The sequence below is a fragment of the Cucurbita moschata genome, unplaced genomic scaffold (assembly GCF_002738365.1).
Source record: "Cucurbita moschata cultivar Rifu unplaced genomic scaffold, Cmos_1.0 Cmo_Scf00010, whole genome shotgun sequence".
Lineage (NCBI taxonomy): Eukaryota > Viridiplantae > Streptophyta > Magnoliopsida > Cucurbitales > Cucurbitaceae > Cucurbita > Cucurbita moschata.
The window spans coordinates 649,824-669,385 of record NW_019268526.1 but is presented as its reverse complement, the minus strand read 5'-3'; the positions used below and the strand labels follow the sequence as shown (position 1 = coordinate 669,385).

At 35.2% G+C, this 19,562-nt stretch overlaps 1 protein-coding gene across 1 annotated transcript; it reads left to right on the top strand.

Moving 5' to 3' along the window:
• Positions 1 to 13,803: 13,803 nt before the first annotated feature.
• LOC111448187 (growth-regulating factor 3-like) lies at positions 13,804 to 18,058 on the top strand. Its single transcript, XM_023087648.1, has 3 exons — positions 13,804 to 14,444; positions 14,937 to 15,294; positions 17,310 to 18,058. The coding sequence occupies exons 1-3, from the start codon at positions 14,210 to 14,212 to the stop codon at positions 17,716 to 17,718; spliced, it is 1,002 nt and encodes a 333-aa protein (XP_022943416.1). The 5' UTR covers positions 13,804 to 14,209; the 3' UTR covers positions 17,719 to 18,058.
• Positions 18,059 to 19,562: the final 1,504 nt, after the last annotated feature.

Sequence of the window (19,562 nt, the reverse complement as noted above, 5' to 3'; positions counted from 1 at the left end):
AGGCCGACAATATACAAATCATGTCTTTTATGTTGCAAAAAAAATTAATTGCCCTAAACCCACCCGAGATTAGAATAAGAATCGAATTGCAACTATTAAATTTAAGGTTAGATGACGTTTAATAATAATCATTATCGTAGTATACGATGACAATGTAGAATTGAGATATCTCTAATTCAATCTGCAGTAAATTAATTAACATAATTTGAACATGAAATCGGTACTAAATTGATTTGTACAATAATTTTCAACCCTTGTTTCGATTAATACATGCATATCGTACAAAACTTACTCCATAACATTTTTTTTCTCGTTTCTGAATGTTATAGTTCGAGGTTGGTTTATTTGTGTTTCATGTAGGAGTGATCTACAACTTTGTAGAAGAAGTCGAGAGGAGATAAGGACACGAAACCTCAAATTGAAGATGAGGACACCTGTAGTGCCTATAATGCTTGAACCAATTCGAGTTTTAGACCAGTTGGACCATTGTCATACGAGCACGCCTGTGTCTCATGGAAAGAGACGAAGTGCCGTGGGTGCAAGCTATTCACGGTTCATTTCAAAACTTTCACTATTTTGGTTCAATTGAGACTATTTATTATCTGGTTTTTATTCATTTTCTCATGTTCTCTCATGTTGACTCAATTTAGGACGTTCTTAAAAAATTTGTTGAGTATGAGATGAGTTGAAGAACCGCTTTACTTTGTTGAGATTGACCTACTTATTGAATTTTTTGTGAAGACTAAATGGAGAAGTCAAGGCGAGAACGTGCATGAACTACATGGCTATAGAGGTCAAACTAGATTAGTGTCTTGAATTTCTCACACTTTCTTTAATGAACTTAGTTTTGATGTGTGTTGAAAACGATGTCCGTTTAGTGTCACATTAAGTGATTTTGACTATGTTTTTTCTGGATTTCTTTAAGTTAATGTACGTTTTAAATGTTTTAAATTTACGTGTATTTTTAAATATTTCACGTCAGTCAGTGATAATTCGAAACTCGAGGCTCTCGAAAAGTAGGTCATTACATCAACTTAAAATATATTTTGACATGTTCTATAAACAAATTTTGTTGTCTTATACTTGCTGAGAACAACAATTAATGGATCATACGCGTATTTTCACAATATTATGATATTGTCTACTCTCAACATAAACCCTTGTAGCTCTACTTTCGATTTCATCCAAAAGGTATCCTAATAATTAGGAAATGGGAAGGGCCTATAGTATTTAACAAATCGTATCTGAGTCATACACTCGAAATTTTCTACTTAATTTAAGGTCGGTACTGTATACATATCATAAACATTGAATACGAAAATATTTCATTTAAACTTTCATAAAACATAACCTTCAGCTTAAAACACAGCCAATGACTTACGTATTTTGAAAATACGTTTAAAAACGACACAACAAAAGACTAAATAAAATAAATAAACGTTTAAATTAAAAACATCCTATTCTAGCCTAAGTCTAAGAAAATAATATGATTACCCTATGCATGTGCCATTGTCTTCAGTTGCTATGTTGTTGTCAGTTGTACAAGAATGTCTTGCCTTAACTTAGAATAGAGGTAGTACGTGACTTGAGTATTTTAAGAAATACTCAATAAGTGACTCCACTATCGGGGGTTAAATGCAAGAACATGCGAATGTTGCCTTAACTTGGAATAGAGGTAGTATGTGACTTGAGTATTTTAAGAAATACTCAATAAGTGACCCCACTATCAGGGGTTAAATGCAAGAACATGCGAATGTAATGACGAGACCTATCATATCAGTTTCTTTTCCTACGACACTATCCTAATGCGCAGTTTGGATGTGTACCATATACTCTACACACAACCCATACGTACGAGTATGGGCTCACCAGACAGTTTGCACATCGCTGGGCCCCTTTTCTTGTCAGACGAGCCTTTTCTGGTATGTCTTTATACCGAACACCCATTAGAATTAGTAACCGTCACAGTAGCATTATGTAAAACATAATGATACTTCACCTGCCTAGTAGTGTACGCGTTTGTACCCTCATGATGGAATAGAGGTATCCATTAGCATACATAATGCATGAGGTCACAATATTTTTCCGTTTTCAACATTATTAAATATAACCCCTCAATCATTTCTCATTCATATCATATCATTTCTCATATCATACATATTTCTAACGGGTTATATTTCATGTCATTTATCGTGATTTCATGTCATTCATATCATGTTGTATATACACAATTTATGACACATAACATAATGTTTCATGCTTTTAAAATAACATTTCATTATATACATATCATACCATAAACATGTATTTATCACATATCTCGTATCATAACATATTTCATATCATATGACAACATATATATATCCATCATTCACATGTCGTATCATAATCATATCATATCGTAAACACTTTGTGGTCATATCATTCCTTAACTTATCGTAGTCTTAACGTTCTTATGCATATCACAATCATATCGTTACATCTACTTTGGTCATATTGTTACAGGAACGTATCCTAATACTATCGTTCTATCAATCTATCATAATCTTATCCCTTTCTACCTATAAACTAATCGTTTTTATCAATCTCGCATATCTATAGCACTTCGATACGTAACTTGATATTAACGTTTCATGAACATATCTTACTCCTACCATTACATTACGTCTAGTGCATCATTCCCATATTCTATCTCAAACATATCATTGAACACATCGTATCGTAAGTATTATCCTATAATTTACATATCATAAGTAGAGACTTTGCCTCTATCTATCTATATATCTATATATATATTAAAAATATCATTTTCTATTATTTTTATTTTTTATCTTATGATATTTTAAAATTCACTTCATTTCGAAGTAGATGGAGAAGGAGATGATCTCTCATTAATGAAGTGATCAATAGTCTCCATTTTATACAACAATGGCAGCTCTAATAGAATAACAATAGGCCCAATAGGCCCATTTACATACCAGCAACAGAAAATGGGCTGTTCCTAAAATGGGCCTACAATGGGCTTTACTAACGTCTGAAATTTCAAATAAAAATACTCTAATGGGCTGCTTTAATAATAAGTATAAATAATTAGCGTTATTATTATTATTTTTTTAATTTGAAATAGAGGAGACTTTTCTCCTAAATATCATCACGTTATTAGCGTAAAGTTAATGTCAATTTAAACATAACTCAATTAGTTAATGTATATACGATCAATTTTAGGCTTTTTCATTCTCAAAACAAAATATTTCAATGTACACCTTTTACATGCTTTCATCCTAGATAGGTCTTTACCATTTCATATCGGGTCAGTATGAGGATGTATCACCGTTCACCAAAATCATGTCTACACTTGCAAGAGCTAAAATGCCCCAAAATGTACTATAGGGGAATATGACTAGTTGTCAACTTCTTCCTACCCGATAGTTATATGCAGTAAGCCGTTGTTGTTGCCTTTTTGCTTACATTCTCATATAACATCATTTCCAATTTTTCAATTCTTGCTTTCAAAACTCTCTACCCCCGTTTTCTAAAAATTTCATCTTGAACTAGGGCTAGAGACTCGAGCATACATCGTTTGGCCGTAGGCGACACAAGAACGAACAGACTTAACTCACTTGTTGCTGGGAAGTGAGTGCCGCACAATCGCAAGTCTACTGTCATCAAAGTGCGATTGTGACATGGAAGAATGATATTAATTGTTGTTGGTCAAATATGGATAATTTTTAAATAGTAAAAATGGAGTTTTGATGTTTGTTGGTGTGGTTTTTTGTTTGGTTTGGTTTTTCTTTACTTTCATTATAATATGTTTGACCCTAAAACACCGTTCCTACTTTCTCTCCTTCTCTCAAATAATTCAACAAACCAAATCATTAAGTTCAAAGAATCCTTACTATTTTTTTTCTTTAAAAACTAATTCATTTTATTCAAAGGAAATTCAATGGCTTCGTCTGCCCTATCATGATCTATCTTGACTTCCACGACTTTTCCAACATTCACGGTTATTTGTGCATAAAAGTTTTAATTTTACCTAAAAAAAATATAAGAGTAACAAGTGGTTTGAGTATTTTAAAAAATATAAGGCATAACCCCAGTGTTAAGGTTAGTAATGTAATCAAACATATAGCATGATTTGAGACCTATCTTTTCAAATCGGAACATGACCTTAAACTCTTTTTAGTTCTAGGCAGAGTTGGATGTGTGGTACTTTCCCACACATGGAACCACCAGGAGGGCTCGTGTACGTACCCCTTGGGTTTGGCTTGGTTGGGCACAACGCATTATGCGTTGTTGGACACCACATAAAAGAAAAGATCCGCATGATATCATGGCGAACAAATATTGAAGGTACACATCTGTACTAACATAAGATAACGAGAACGTATCCCGATGCACAAGAGGCCTTATGTTCATAGCATAACACTAATATCATTCCCTTTCTCCTTTCATCCATTACATATTACATACATGCATTATGAATACATGGCAATCATCAAATTATCCATCACATTGTTAGAAGAATTTGATTATGTCATACGGGTTAAATAAAGATAGTTTCTTTTGGATAGTTAGAGTATTTTTAGCTATTTAGTTTAGCTAATTTGTCATCTTATCCTTTAGTTTGTATTTCTTTTGTTATTTGTAAGGCTATTAAAGAAGTTAGTTGCTTAATAATATCATCACTTGAAACTCCAATAGTTTATGTTTCTGGCTTAGTCATTCTTTTGTCAAAATCTTACAATTGGTATCAGAGTCACCACTATGCTTTGTAGAGTAGCAATTTTTAAGTGATAAAATGCAGAGAGTATGAGTGGAGACAAAAATTTAACGAAGATCCCTCACTTCGATGGTCACTATGATCACTGGAGTGAGATCTCTCACTTTGATGGTCACTATGATCACTGAAGCACAAATGGGTCACCTTGATTATGTTAGACTCAAAGATCACCGAGTAAAGCATATTACCTCTTCTAGACAATTGATCATACTGTCTTTGAACAAATCTTGAATCATCGCACATCCAAGATTGTCTGGGTCTCAATGAAGCAAAAGTTTGGTGGAAATCAAAAAGTGAAGAAACCTCTTCTTAATGCACTAAGGAGAGAATTTGAGATCCTGGAGATGAAGAAGGATGAAAGTATCACAGATTATTTTGCAAGAGTGATGTTAATCTCCAACAAGATGAGAAGCAATGGAAAAGATATGTCAGACAAGAAAATTGTATAAAAAATTATACATACCCTGACGGAAAAATTTACTTATGTTGTAGTATCCATTGAGAAATTCAAAGATACCGATAACATGTCCATTGATGAATTACTAAGTTCATTAGTGGTGCATGAACAAAAGCTTCGAAGATCCAGCATTAATAGAGAAGAGCAAGTTCTAAAAGTCGAAAGTCGAACAAAAATAAGTAACAGAGGAAGAAGAAATTACAGGGGACACGGAAGAGGAAGATCAACTTTCAATAAAGTAACGGTTGAATGTTATAGGTGTCATGACTTATGTCATTTTCAATATGAATATCCAAAGATGAATAAAGAATTGAATTATGCAGAGCTTGAAGAAGACTATGAAATGTTGTTAATGGCTCATATGAAAAGATATGAAGCAAAAAGGAGTGATGTTTGGTTCTTAGATTCTCGTTGCTCAAACCATATATGTGTGCAAATGAAGGTATGTTTTCAAGCGAGACAAGACCTTTTTCCACACTGTCAAGCTTGGAAATAATACAAGTATGAAAGCTACTGGAAAGAGTGTAGTGTTGCATGGGATTCGTTACACTATTAATAATGCGTATTGGGTACCTGAACTAAAAAATAATCTCTTGAGCGTTGGACAACTACAAGAAAACGAAGTAGCAGTGTTGTTCAAAGATGGTGTATGTAGCATTTGTCCTCCATGGAAAGGAAAAATGGCAAAGTCAATTATGAGTGCAAATTGGTAGTTCATTTTGCTTGCTGAACCATGTGCCATAACAAATAAAGGAAGATGCCTCCGAGTTTCAAATACGGATCAGTCAACACTTTGACACCATCGTTATGGTTATCTTGGCTACAAAGGCTTGTGCACCTTGAAACACAAAAACATGGTGAAAATCCTCCAGCAAATTGTAGCTCCAAACCCACATGTGAGGCATGTATGAAAGACAAGCAACATCGAACTCCATTTTCAAAATTGGGTAAATGGAGAGCAACTGAAAAATTGGGTCTTATGAACGCGGATCTATGTGGTTCAATTTCAGAAGCTTCAAGTAGCCAGAAAAAGTATTTGCTGTGCTTTCAAGGAAGACAAGTTATTTTCTTGTAGAAAAAATCAGAAACATTTTCGAGGAGCGACAACGGACGAACGATTTGATAGAAAAGTCAAATTATGAAATACTAACAAAAGGTGACGAACAATTCAATAGAAAACGAAAACCGATGATAACTTGGAACACTTTCGAGGAGCGGGAGCTTACATAAATTAGTAGGGAGAACGCCGGCTAAGGCCATCCAAGTATGGTCCTACCGTCGTTAGGTTATGAATTGAATGTTGTATGACGACACGCGCCCGTGGTTCGCACGTGTCATAAACCGTGAATGTAGAATGTTATGAAATAATACGTAAACGCTATGCAACGTGGTTGTTATGTTGTTTTCGATGTATTGTTATGCTCTATGCGTTATATTGTGATTTATTGACAACGTGTTCAGAATGTATTATGCGATTGTTAAGACATATGCTATGATATATGTATGTTATGAACTCTTGTGTCTGCAAGCATGTAAACATTATGTATGTCCTGTAAGTCGCATAAATAGTATGATATGATTGATATGAAAAACAAAAAGTATCATGAAATACAACTCCGACATACGATGAAAGACTACGATAAATGATATGTTAGACGTTATGAGAAATGACATGAAAACGTTATGATATGAAATATACGTTAGTGAGGTTGTATTAAGAATAATTAAAATTGAAAGATATAGGGACCTCGTGCATTATTGTGTGCTCATACATTAGGGTATACCCCTATTCTTTCACGATAGTACAAACGCATACACTACTAGGCAGAAGAACGATCATTGTGTGTGACATAATACTGTCCTGACGGTCACTACTTCTAATGGGTGTCTGACAGCAAGAGCTCCTAGAGTACGCTCGCCCAACCAGAAAGGGTCCCAGGAGGTGTGTGAAATGGCTGGTGGGTTCATACTCGCACGTGTAGACCGTGTGTAGAAAATTAATTACACATTCAAGTTGCCTGTTAGAATAGTTGTTGTAGGAAACCAGACGGTTATGATAGGTCTCATGCATGCATTTTGTATGTTCTTGCATTATAGCCGAGACTCAAAATTAATTGAGTTGAGTTGTAACCCTATTTTCAAGTTGTTCAAGTTCGTCAATTTGACCTAACCAAAAAAATGTTAACTCCAAACCGAACCAAATTTTGTTTTTGAAAATATAATTTTTAATTAATTTAAAATAGTTCTCTTCCTCAAAAGTGACTTCAAACTCACCTTACTTTTTATTTTATACTTTTCGAATTTCATTTTATATAATTTAAATTTTAAATTTCCATGTCTTCGGGATAGTGACGGGTGCATGTGGGTGGTGAATGGCCTAGTCAATCAATTTATTTAACCTTTTATATATATATATATATATATATATATATATATACACACACGTATACGTATACAACTTTCACTCTTCGAAACATCTTTTTCGAAAAAAATCGTCACAGTCGAATATTAAAATCGAATATTTTGGAAGAAAAAAAGTCGAGACAATTTATGTTGGAAAAAATGAAAGAGAAATCCGTCACATGTCCTGTTTTTTATTGTAACACCTTCCGGTATCGTATTCCAACTTTGTTGTATTCTTATACTAAAAAATAATAAAAGAAAAATGGAAACAAATCTAATCGAATTGTTTGACTAGGGTGTTCGGGCTCAAAAAGTATAATAAAGTATGGTGCGAAATCTTTGTACATTAGTATAATAAAGTACGGGCATTCGGGCTCAAAAACTTAAGTTGTCGTAGAAGGAATTTCCAGAATATATAGCGGATGGAATATGAATGGGTAAGATTAAATAATGTCTTTATCGTCTTATTAGCAAATGTAAGCGACAAAAAAATGAGCTCGGTTGAACTGGAATGATCTTCTCATCTAGTGAGTATATCATCGCCTCCAATTTCTAGCTTTCTAAGCTTTGTTACCCCTACCGTGTTGGACGTCAAGAGAAAGGGTTGACCCGTAGGTTGAAAAACAAATAAAAGTTGCCTTACCCTACCTTCTATTCTCTATCTTTTCGGGATCCCAAATCGGTTTAAGAAGGAAACAAAATATTTCTTATAAGGGTGTGGAAACCTCTCCCTAGTAGACGAGTTTTAAAATTATGAAACTAACGACGATACGTAACAGGCGAAAACAAACAATATCAACGAGTAGTGAGTTTGAGCTTGAAAGTTAAAGTGTTTAGACACGGTGAAAAGTTTAAGGACATTTTTTTATTAATTTAGCGAATATTATATAACAAACTAACCTAAGTATAATTAAACACGTTAAAATTCATGTCATTGACAAATAAGTTTGAGGTTTGAATCTTTCGCCTTCGTGTTATTGAGTTGGAATCTAAAGCCTCATGCCCAAGACTCGAATCACGGTTCAAAATTAAAATTTGGTGTCCGTGTGTCCTCGACAGTCACATAACATAGAATTACTTCAAGAAAAACACAATTTTAGCGATCTTATGATTAAGTCACGGGAAAGAAATGTGCACATTGTTAGCTTTCAATTCTTTTAAAATTTTTTAATCATCCTATCTTCAGGATCATTCTCATTTAAATAAGATTTCTATCCTTTCGTATACTCATCTATTACTAAGTGTCATAAAAAAAATCGAATTCATAAGCTAGCTTAATTATTTTTTTAAAACGAATTAACATATTAATTTAGGGTAAGTTTTAATTACACCGTTACAAAAAAACAATCCATATGATTGATTGTAATAACCCAAAAAATGAAAGTTGATGTGAAAGTTGTCCCACATCGCTTAGATCGAGAAAGTGGGGAGTTAGATTCCATTATGTGAGATCCCACATCGATAGGGAAGAAAAACGAAATATTCTTTATAAAGATGTGGAAACCTCTCCCTAGCAGACGTGTTTCAAAAATCTTAGGAAGCACAAAAGGAAAAGTCCAAACAAGACAATATCTATCGCCAAAGAGGAGAATATATGCCGTAAGATCAGACAAAAATCTTGAGAGAAGTACGAAAGAAAAAATCTAAAGATGACAATATTTGCTGTTAGATCAGACATCGTAAAAAGATTACGTCATGCATTTTTCATAGCAGTTCTATTTTAGCGGGAAAATAAGATTGGGTATATTGATTTTTTTGGTAAAGTTGAGGATATTATAGATGGTAGTTGTGGCTACAAATTGAGCACAAGTATGAGAGGATAGGAAGTTAATGTAAAAAGTAAAAAAAAAAAAAGGAAGAAAAAAAAAAGGTGAAAAAGGAATCCAAAAATGTGCTTCTTTGTAGCTTTCAAGTTTGTTTAAATTACTTTTGGGCTCCATCTAGAATTTTGGTAATTAATGTCTACAACTTGGTACTTTATACCTCCCCCACATTTTACCTTCTTTTTAAATTAACTCAAAATTTCATTTTACCCCTTTCACATCAACTATTTACCCAAAAAAAAAAAAAAAAATCTTTACATTCAAACCGAAAATTTACTGAAGATCAAGAACATAACCGAGGTCAGTGATACATTACGACTTATGAATATTTAATATTTGAATTTTACGAGATTTTAATTATTAATACAACATGTATTATGAATAAATATATTTTTGAGCTAGGTTACATCTTTTTTTTTTTGTTGGGTCAACTGGACCAACTAAAAAATAAGGTTACAATTCAATTCTAATTTGAAAAATAAGAATATTTAATATTTTTAACCAATGTTAGTGATATGTTATGACTTATGAATATTTAATATTTGAATTTTACGAGATTTTAGTTATTAATGTAACATATATTATGAATAAATAATTTTTTTTAAATAATTAAAACTCAGAAATTGAAATATATATATATATATATTTAATCTTTACGCTTTTTCCTTAATTTCAAATCAAATTCTATACATTTTAACATCTTCATTATATTCTTACACTTTGAGTAAAGCTTACTTAAATACCAAATTATTTATAATAAAAAAAAATCTAATTTATATCATCCCTCACACTTTAAAAACGTCTTAAAATTCAACATAAATTCACGTTTTTTTGTTACGAGCAAACTAAACTTTAAGCAAAGAATAAAGACAATAATGAAACTTTTAAAAGCATAAGAATCGAACTGGACTTGAATTTCTTTCGTTCCTTAAATTCATTTTTTCTTTTTTTTTTTTTATAAAAAATAAAATTACAAAAATACCCCTGACAAAAGAAAAATAATATGTGGTCCCATTAACAAAAGAAAAATAATATTTATTTATTAACATTTTGATTCTAATTAATTTTTTTCCTTCACATTTTTATTTACGAGTAAATAAACCAATAATTAAAAAAAACATTATATTTTAATAAATATTTTTAAAATTATTGTGAGAGATGCCATAAATCTAAAATAGAGGGAAATGAAGGACCAAACAGCAATAATACATAAGAAGAGGGACAAAAAAGAAAAAGACATAAATGCCCCCAAAAGGGTAAAGTCTTGGGGGGGGCTCCTTGGTAGTAGAGAAAAGAGGGGTGGGGCCCAGATTGGAATGTCACCTGCATTCCGGCAAGGAGGCGGGCCGTAGGAGGAACCGGGAATAGCAGGTTGCAGGTAACCGGTTGGGCCTAAAAAGAGGGCCCATTGTATGGACCAGCCCATCACGTGTTGTTACTGTCAGCTAAAGAGGTAGCAGTGGGTGGGTGAGGGGACAAAGTAATTATTAAAACATAACCCTTCCACCCAAATTTTAAAATAATATTTTTATTTTATTTATATCAAATATCCTCACCACACATAAAAAGGAGAAAATAAATAAATAAATAAATAAAAGTGATAAAGCTCCAAAAAGTTTATAAAGACATTAGGGTTTCTGAAAAGTCAAGTCATAGGATTGCATCTTACCTCATTTGAAATAAAACACATCCGAGCGAGGTTTCTAGACTTTTAAGGTTCCCGTGAATATAATATTTTAATATTTATGTTTCACAACTGTATGTTGATTTCCAGTGAAATGAAAGTTTGAGACTTTATTGTGTTTTGATGCATATGTACAGACTAAATGAACACGAACGTAAAGCTTTTGGACCTGTTAGGAGTTTGTCGGTGTAAACCTATTATGGAGGTATGTTTAATGTTTCGTCGATGTGGGCACATCGAAATTGATTCTATCGTATCCTCTAGATGTCTCGCACATTGGCCTCCTACCTACCTACCCAAGAGGGAGCATAAAAACACTTGGACTCTCAAGACACCTACCAATCTATGTATCTTACCTACATAGACTAACAAATCAATCTAATGATAGATGGACTAAATTCTCTAGAATTTAAAATCTCTAGATTTGTCATGATAAGATTTCGTTACCCTATAGTAAAGATCTGTACTCATGTTTTACGTCCTTTGACTTGAGATTTTATTTGTAACGACCCATGTTCAGGATTTTAATCAAGATTTGAAATCTAGATTCGGTACTTGATGGGCCCGACATTCTCGTGCGACATGGTCACTTTACTTACTCTTTGTTTCTAAGAGTGAAGACTATTCTCACAAACCAACATGAATCCTTTTATCATGTTTTGTTTTCACTCACATGCATCTTAGGAAAATTCCTACAAGATCATCCAATCTAGAATTGTTCCAAACAAAGCACGCCTAACCATAAATTCTTATAATAGAGGCACTGAAAAAAGATACACCTTGTTGGTATAGATAGTCACTTTCAATTCTTTTAACCATTTTTTAGTTATCCTATCTTCTCTGATTCGAATGTGATATCTATTCATTCATGTCCCCTCATTTACTCGGGTGTCACATTATTTTCATTGATTTTTATGTCTATTAAAAAGAAATTCCATGTCGATCACTCCTAAAAAATATACAAATAGTGAAAGTTTTTGACACTCGAATTCAATGCCTCAAAAGATCGGAACATGTCTTGTTTAGGTTTTTTTAAAAAAATGTCAGATATTGAATGAGTTAGATTTAAAACGTGTCTTATATCTAACGTCTTGATAGAAAGTGCACTTCAAATAAAGAAACGGTTCAAAATCATAGAAATTAAAGGGTCGAAGTTAAAGCTACTTTTGAAACGGATCACATGTTACGATGTAGTACTCGGGAATATTAAGTTTGAGGAAGATCAGTTCGAGTTTAATAGAACCTTTAAAAGCGACCAATTGGAGAATAAATGTTTCACCACTTTGGTTTACCTTTTCTTTTCCAAAGATGAGCAAAGATTGAGAATAAGTATGCATGAGTATGTTTCCTTTTTTAAGTCTTGGATCTCTTCTATTTTTACAACTTCTTTATTGTTCTTGTTCAACCTTTGTTTTCAAAACTACTTTGAAAAATTAATAAAAACAACCAAAGTTGGATGAAAAATATTAGTTAGATCTGGTCGAGTTTGATACGATTTTTGTTTTGAATTATGAACGATTTATTAGATCAAACCATAAGAAATAGAATCTCGTATTTACTAAAGCTGCAGTTAAAACACTTTAATTTATTGGTTCATTTTGTAAAGTCGACCTCTTCTAAACTGCTTTAACTTGATTTAGAGGACGACTTGATGCACCAATAAATATGACTAGACAGATCTGTGACTTGGTGTGTCAATGAGCTCCCACTGATCGTCTAAAAGTAACCGTTCATCTTCATTTGGGTATTAACATGTTATTTACGTGTCAAATACGCATCGACTTTGTCAACTGAAACTCTACTTTATTCAAGATTCTATTTCAATGAGACTAAATTAATGGAAAAATAAGACGTTAGAGTTGCACCAATAAGTTGATCAACACGTATGAACAAGCTCAAAGTAACTAAACTAACTATGATGAGCTACGCCTCACCCACAAAAATCGCAGTTTTCTCATTATGTTCAACATAATATCATATTTTTACTTATTAAGATATCTTACATTTTTTAATAGAAATTATAACGAAAAATGAAAGTACCTGGCTAGTAGAGTAGCTAGCTAGTCCAAAGGAACCATAGTGAGAAGCACGAGGAATAGAGTTGTGAAAGAGGACATACTACCATGTGACAAATTAAAGGATTTCTCAGTAGACATGGTTCCACAGAAGTTCCCTCGATGATTGTTTGACTGAGTTTATGTTGAAATGATACAAACTATGACAAAAGACACGCGGTTGAGTTGACCTTACGAGCAATTTGATTCGGAACACAAATGAGGTGACGTACTACGGTGTGTTGGGCGAAATTTGCCCAAATATAATGACGACCATTGAAAGCCATCTCTAAAAGCTACCTTTGATGGGCGTGGGTATGCACTCTATAAATATGGATGACATGATAGATGAAATATGTTTATAGGATAGAAAATAATGAACAAGAAAAAGGAAGGAGGAGGAGGAGGCAGCATTGGAGTCCAATGAATGGTGAAAAGAAACAGTGTGGGGCTGAAATAGAGGCATGAAAAACACAGCAAAGGCATGATTGGGAGCTCTTTCCTTACCCCTAAACAGCCCATATCCCAACAAAAACAAAACAATGATGGGTGTGTTTAAGGGAAAAGGCCTTTGATTAATTAACCAAACACCCATCAGAATCAAGATCAGCCAAAAGCAAAAAGAGGTAATCTTTTGAAGCCGAATCCCCCAATACCCAATACCCAAATTCCCAAATCCCAAACACACAAAAATAAAAATGAGACCAAACTTGGCCTCCTTCGGTTCCTCCACACATACAGATACTGCCCCCCCTTTACCCACACAAACCTTCGGACACTAAAAACAAACACTACAGAGAGTGACAGTGAGAGCAATCCAGATGGTGGACACACAGGCTGATCTATGTCCCATGATTTTCTTCTCTGTCTCAGACTATGTTTGAGGTTTTCTGGGTGTTTTAGCAAAAGGGGTTTTGGTGGGTTTTGTGGATTAGTCGCTACACAACTGGTGGTCGGCGGCGGAGGTGGAGGTGGAGGCAGACGCGGAGGAGGAACTCTCGTGTTATTATGAACAACAGTGGCGGTGGCGGTGAGGATGGGAGTAGGACAGTAGCAGCAACAGCAAGTGGAATGATGGGGATGAATAGGTCACCTTTCACAGTGTTACAGTGGCAGGAGCTGGAGCATCAGGCTCTGATCTTCAAGTATATGATGGCAGGTCTGCCTGTGCCACCGGATCTTGTACTCCCTATTCAGAGGAGTTTCGAGTCCATTTCTCATAGGTTCTTCCATCATCCCACCAGTAATCTTACCTCAACCCTCTCCTTTTTTTTATCTCATTTTCTCTCTCTCTTTCTGGGCTCTGTCAGTTTGATTGGTTTCTGTTTGTGTTTGATTTGATTTTGGTGATCTTGTTCACTTCTTGTTTCCCCCTTTCTTTTTCTTCATCTCATTTTTTATCTACAGTTCTTTTCCTCTAATGGGTTCATTTTGATTCATGAATGATGCTTGTTTTGAAGTTCCCTTGTTTCAAACACTTCACAATCTTGTATTTCCACTCCCCTTTTGTCTAGAAGTTCTGAATCTGCAAGTTATATAAGAAATAATGGTGTTTTTCAGCTGAATGAATGAGGGGTTTGGTCTCTAATAACCCTTCATTAGTTTCAATCTTTGTACTGTATTAAATCCCCCAATCTAAAGCCTTAGCTTCATCATTTTGGGTATGTAAAGCCAAGAATATGTTTGAGCTATCTTTGTGTTAGTTCATGTGTTGATATGTGCGAGATTTGTGCAGTGGCTTATTGTTCATTCTACGGGAAGAAGGTGGACCCAGAGCCTGGAAGATGCAGGAGAACTGATGGAAAGAAATGGAGATGCTCCAAAGATGCATATCCAAACTCCAAATACTGTGAGCGCCATATGCACCGTGGCCGAAACCGTTCAAGAAAGCCTGTGGAATCTCAAACAATGACACAATCGTCGTCCACTGCGACATCTCTTATCGCTACTGGAAGCAGTAGCACCGGAGCTGGAAGCTTCCATGGCCTTCCATTGAATGCCTTAAGCAACTCCGAGGCCACTACAACCAGAACCAGCCAGCCTGATTATCCTTTGGACTCCATTCCATATGGAATACCAAGCAAAGATTATAGGTATCGTATAAATCATCGCTGCAACTTCATTTTATCGAATCATATCGTAACGCAAGAACTTATGAACATTCATATCCAATTGCCATGATGTTTGATATCAAATGGGAGGAGTTTCCATGCATTTATTTGCAAGAAAGGAAAAGTTTGCACTCTTGGGGACCATATTCAAGCTATGTGGTGGGAGCCCAAACTGTGCTCTTCTCTGCCATATGTTTTATTGAATGTTTTAAACACACCTTTTTGAATTCTTTTGGATCCAACTCTTTGGGCCCTATTCATTTCTTTTGTTCATAATTTTTTTTTGTGTTATCCTAAGTATACATGCTTCACTGATCCTATGATGTCTTGCTTTTATGTTCTTTCCAATTGATGCAGGCCTGACATAGCCATAAAAAATTGTCTTGCTGTTAAAACAATTGTACTAACCCTATTGGTTATATACCTTAGCTCAATATCAAAAGATGTCAAGACAGAGAAAGAAATGTCAGTTGTTCTGCTCCAATTCTAGTGGCCTGTAAAGTTGAATTGTCTCTCTTTTTTCTCTCTCTCTCTCTCTCTCTCTCTTTGGCTTTTCTTAGCTCATCTTTTTTACCCTTCAAATTGTCTGATGTCTATGGTAATGTTCCATATTTCGCTGACATTCTGCGATCGATGTTTGCTGAAGAGTAACTGTTCTGGTGGTCGTTGGCGTTCACTTTTGTTAACTTTAACTGGTTCACTTTTGCGTGATCTGGTTTGTTCTAGGTCGATTCTTGTAAATTTAGGTACGAGTTAGAAAATTCTCGTCGTTATTTGTTTTTTTTTCATGGTCCAACATATCGGGTCCTAATGTCGGTGGATGGCTGCCGAGTTCGGTTTTGTTGTTCATAGGGAACAACTCTGACAATCATTATGTTCTTTTGAACTCTGGCTATTTAGCTTTAATTGTTCCTAGCTGCCTCAGTTATTGTGTGAGCTGACTGAACTTATGGAGCTTAATGGGTAAACCATGCTTAAGCTTTCAATCTGTCATCGGTTCATACCTCGGGGTTTGTACCGGTATTAGGTGGTTTGCTCTCTTCTTTTTCGCATCATAGCTAACATTTTAACTTGGTTATTGTCCTTCACCAAAGCGGCTTAAGCTTTTAGCTTTCAGCTCGACTTTGTGATCGATCTCTTCACGTCTTGAAAGAAGGCCTTTGGACATGTTTTATTTTTCGCTCTTGTCGCACGTTGCTGTACTGGAGCTATGTGAGGAAAAAGTGCCATGTTTTTGAACTATTTTGATTGTTCTTTCATATGCTTTTGGACTCTCCATAATTGATATTCTTTGTATTTGCAATATCCTTGATCATAGTCACAAGAAACCTGAATTTAATAGCTTTGATCCTCCATTGATGTCTCATCTGTCTGCTAATTTTATTTCTGCTGCTAACACGGTCTCCTTTTGAGCTACTTTCCTTTGACCTTTTCTTTTTCGGGGTCAAGTTCTGATAATCTTGGTTACGCATTGTGATATCCCACATCGGCTAAGGGTGTGGAAACCTTTCCCTAGCAGACGTGTTTTAAAATTTTTGAGGGGAATCCCGAAAGGAAAAACCTAAAGAGGACAATATCTGCTAGTGGTGGGCCTGGGCCGTTACACGCATGGAAGCGAGTCGAGTCGGGGGGGGACGTCTGTTAGGGAGCAAGAACCTTAAGAGCGTGCATCATTCTTGTAGCACTTTAGCTCACGGTACACGTTTACATTGTTGGACCTTGCTGGTTAAAGAATCTATGGAACGTGACAGAAGCGCATGGGCTTACAGCCTAAAATATCTCATACTGTCATGGTTCATAGACGGAAATCGAGTAACAGAGAGCCACTTTGATGTCTGGTCGTGTCCGAACCATTGTAGTGTACGATTTTCATTTTGTTACTAGTGACAATGGTTGAATTAACATTGAAGCATGTGTATTGGAGGTTAAATTTGCAGTGAAGTTGAGCATATAGATGCAAATTCTCTTCCCTTATTTATGTATTAATTGGATTACAGGTATCTTCAAGGGCTTAGACCTGAGGCTGGAGTGCATAGTTTCTTTTCTGAGGCATCAGGAAGCAGCAGGGCTGTTCAAATGGATGCACCAATGGACAATACATGGCCAATAATGCCATCTCGATCACCGTCTTTCCCGGCATCAAAATCGACTGAAAACTCCATCTTCCAAAGTGGATATCTGCAGCATTCGTTCTTCGGTGGCGAATATCCATCTGGGGAAACTCTGAAACAAGAAGCTCAATCACTTCAACCGCTCTTCGACGAATGGCCGAGAACTAGGGAGTCATGGACTGGACTCGACGAAAGATCCAATCAAACTTCCTTCTCCACAACACAGCTCTCCATATCAATTCCAATGTCTTCGTCCGACTTGTCGACCACAAGCTCGAAATCTCCTCATGGTTAGTACCTGCTTCTACCACGCCTGTTCGGTTTCTTCATGCATATTCTTAGTTCATCCTCAATATCATTCTCCATATATGATTGAAAGCAGCATATGATGCTTTGAGAAAATTTTCAAGTTTTATCTCTCAACTTCAATGCCTGAATTTTGAATGCTAGTCGTTCACGTTCGGTATATGTGAGCGAACGTGTCGTTGGAGAATTCTGTTGTATTCTTGTCTTGTTTTCCCTTTGCAGCTCTGTTTTTTCGGGGTATCGAAAACTTGGTTGTGTGTAAACAATTTGGAAGCTGAATGTTGTTATTAGGCTTGGAATAATACAAAACTATGGCTTGAAAATTTAGAGAAAAGTATGATTATAATGAGGTTGACAACAAATGGATGCTTGTAGTAATGTTTCTTCTCTACTTTTGTGTTATATTTTTGTTGAACAATGTTGCCTTGCTTGACAATGGACAACCTCACAAACATAGTTAGAACATGTTTGGTTCTTTTAATGGACAAACATAGGCAAGGGACAACGTTGTTCTTTTAATTAGATGACATAATTGAAACATGTTTGGTTCTTCTTAAACTTTCAATGTAACTAGGTATGTACTCTATCTACTTTAAAAGTTGTAGCCATGAGTGTGAGATCCCATATCGGTTGGACGGGGGAACGAAACATCTTTATAAGAGTGTGGAAATCTCTCCCTAGTAGGTATATTTTAAAATCTTGAGGCTAACGATGATATGTAATGGTCCAAAACGAACAATATCTATTTACAAGGGGGTGAATTATGAGATCTGACATTAGTTGGGGTGTGAAAACTTGATTGCTGCGAAGTAAGATCCTTGTGTTGACCCGAGACATTGAGTCTGCATGAGAAAGATGGGAGACTCCCCTGTAGAAAGCAAACTCACCCTAGGTTGTGGCAACTTTCTACTCCTTCTAAGTTGTCTTGTTGTATCTAAAATGGCTTCGAGCATCCTCACCACAGCTGCCTGCTCTCTCCTACTTCGACACATCCCAGTCCACAACAGACCTGATCTTCTCTTTAGCATATGCTTTTTAAAACATTGAGAGGAAAGCTCAAAGAGGACAATATCTACTAGCAGTGGACTTGAACGGTTACAATTAGTCTTTTAACTATGATTTAGCTGGCAAAGACTTAGTTCTAATACGAACATTTGAGACTTTTCTATGAATATAGATTGATAAATGAGACTAATTGTGTTCTCGAACTATCCTCCGAGTACTTGGTTAAATATAAATGTTGTTAAGTTGAACTATATTTAAATTGGCTTTTGAAACAATTTTTTTTTCCGCTTTTGGCCGGAAAAAATTGTTACCACTTCTTAACCATAGGATTTAATTCCTTCACTATAAATTGACCTCAGGTAATAAATCATGGTACCCGCTGGCGTTAGATCCACCGTCTTATGAGACTTGGACATTTATGGATATTAAAAAAAAGTTGTTATGTATTATATTAAGAACAAACGTGCCCACTTGTATACTAAATACGTGACCTTGCTTGATATGAAGTTTCATCATGTCTGTCAATAATGACCAAAATCATTGTGAAGCCTGTTCTCGTTTCTAGAAACTATGGGATCAATTCTATTACCACCACTATGGGGTACTTAGAGGTTGCAGTAATTCTGAGAGTTTCTGTCTAGGTGTATTGACTTGCTGATAGGTTGAACACCGATTCACGTGGTCTGCCACGTTTCTCTTCATATCATGCCATCAGTAACATTTTTCAAGTGTTGGTACATCTTGATAATTCTTGGATGCACTGTAAATGGTGAGCTATGAGTCTTTGCTAACAACTCAGGGTGTCATGTGTCACAATTATACTACGAA

Bases quoted from the DNA above. Each gene is read 5' to 3' on its own strand.
- LOC111448187 (XM_023087648.1), top strand. From the start codon at position 14,210: ATGAACAACAGTGGCGGTGGCGGTGAGGATGGGAGTAGGACAGTAGCA. The intron at 14,445-14,936 runs GTAATCTTACCT...AGATTTGTGCAG, and splicing joins GTTCTTCCATCATCCCACCA to TGGCTTATTGTTCATTCTAC. The intron at 15,295-17,309 runs GTATCGTATAAA...ATTGGATTACAG, and splicing joins ATACCAAGCAAAGATTATAG to GTATCTTCAAGGGCTTAGAC.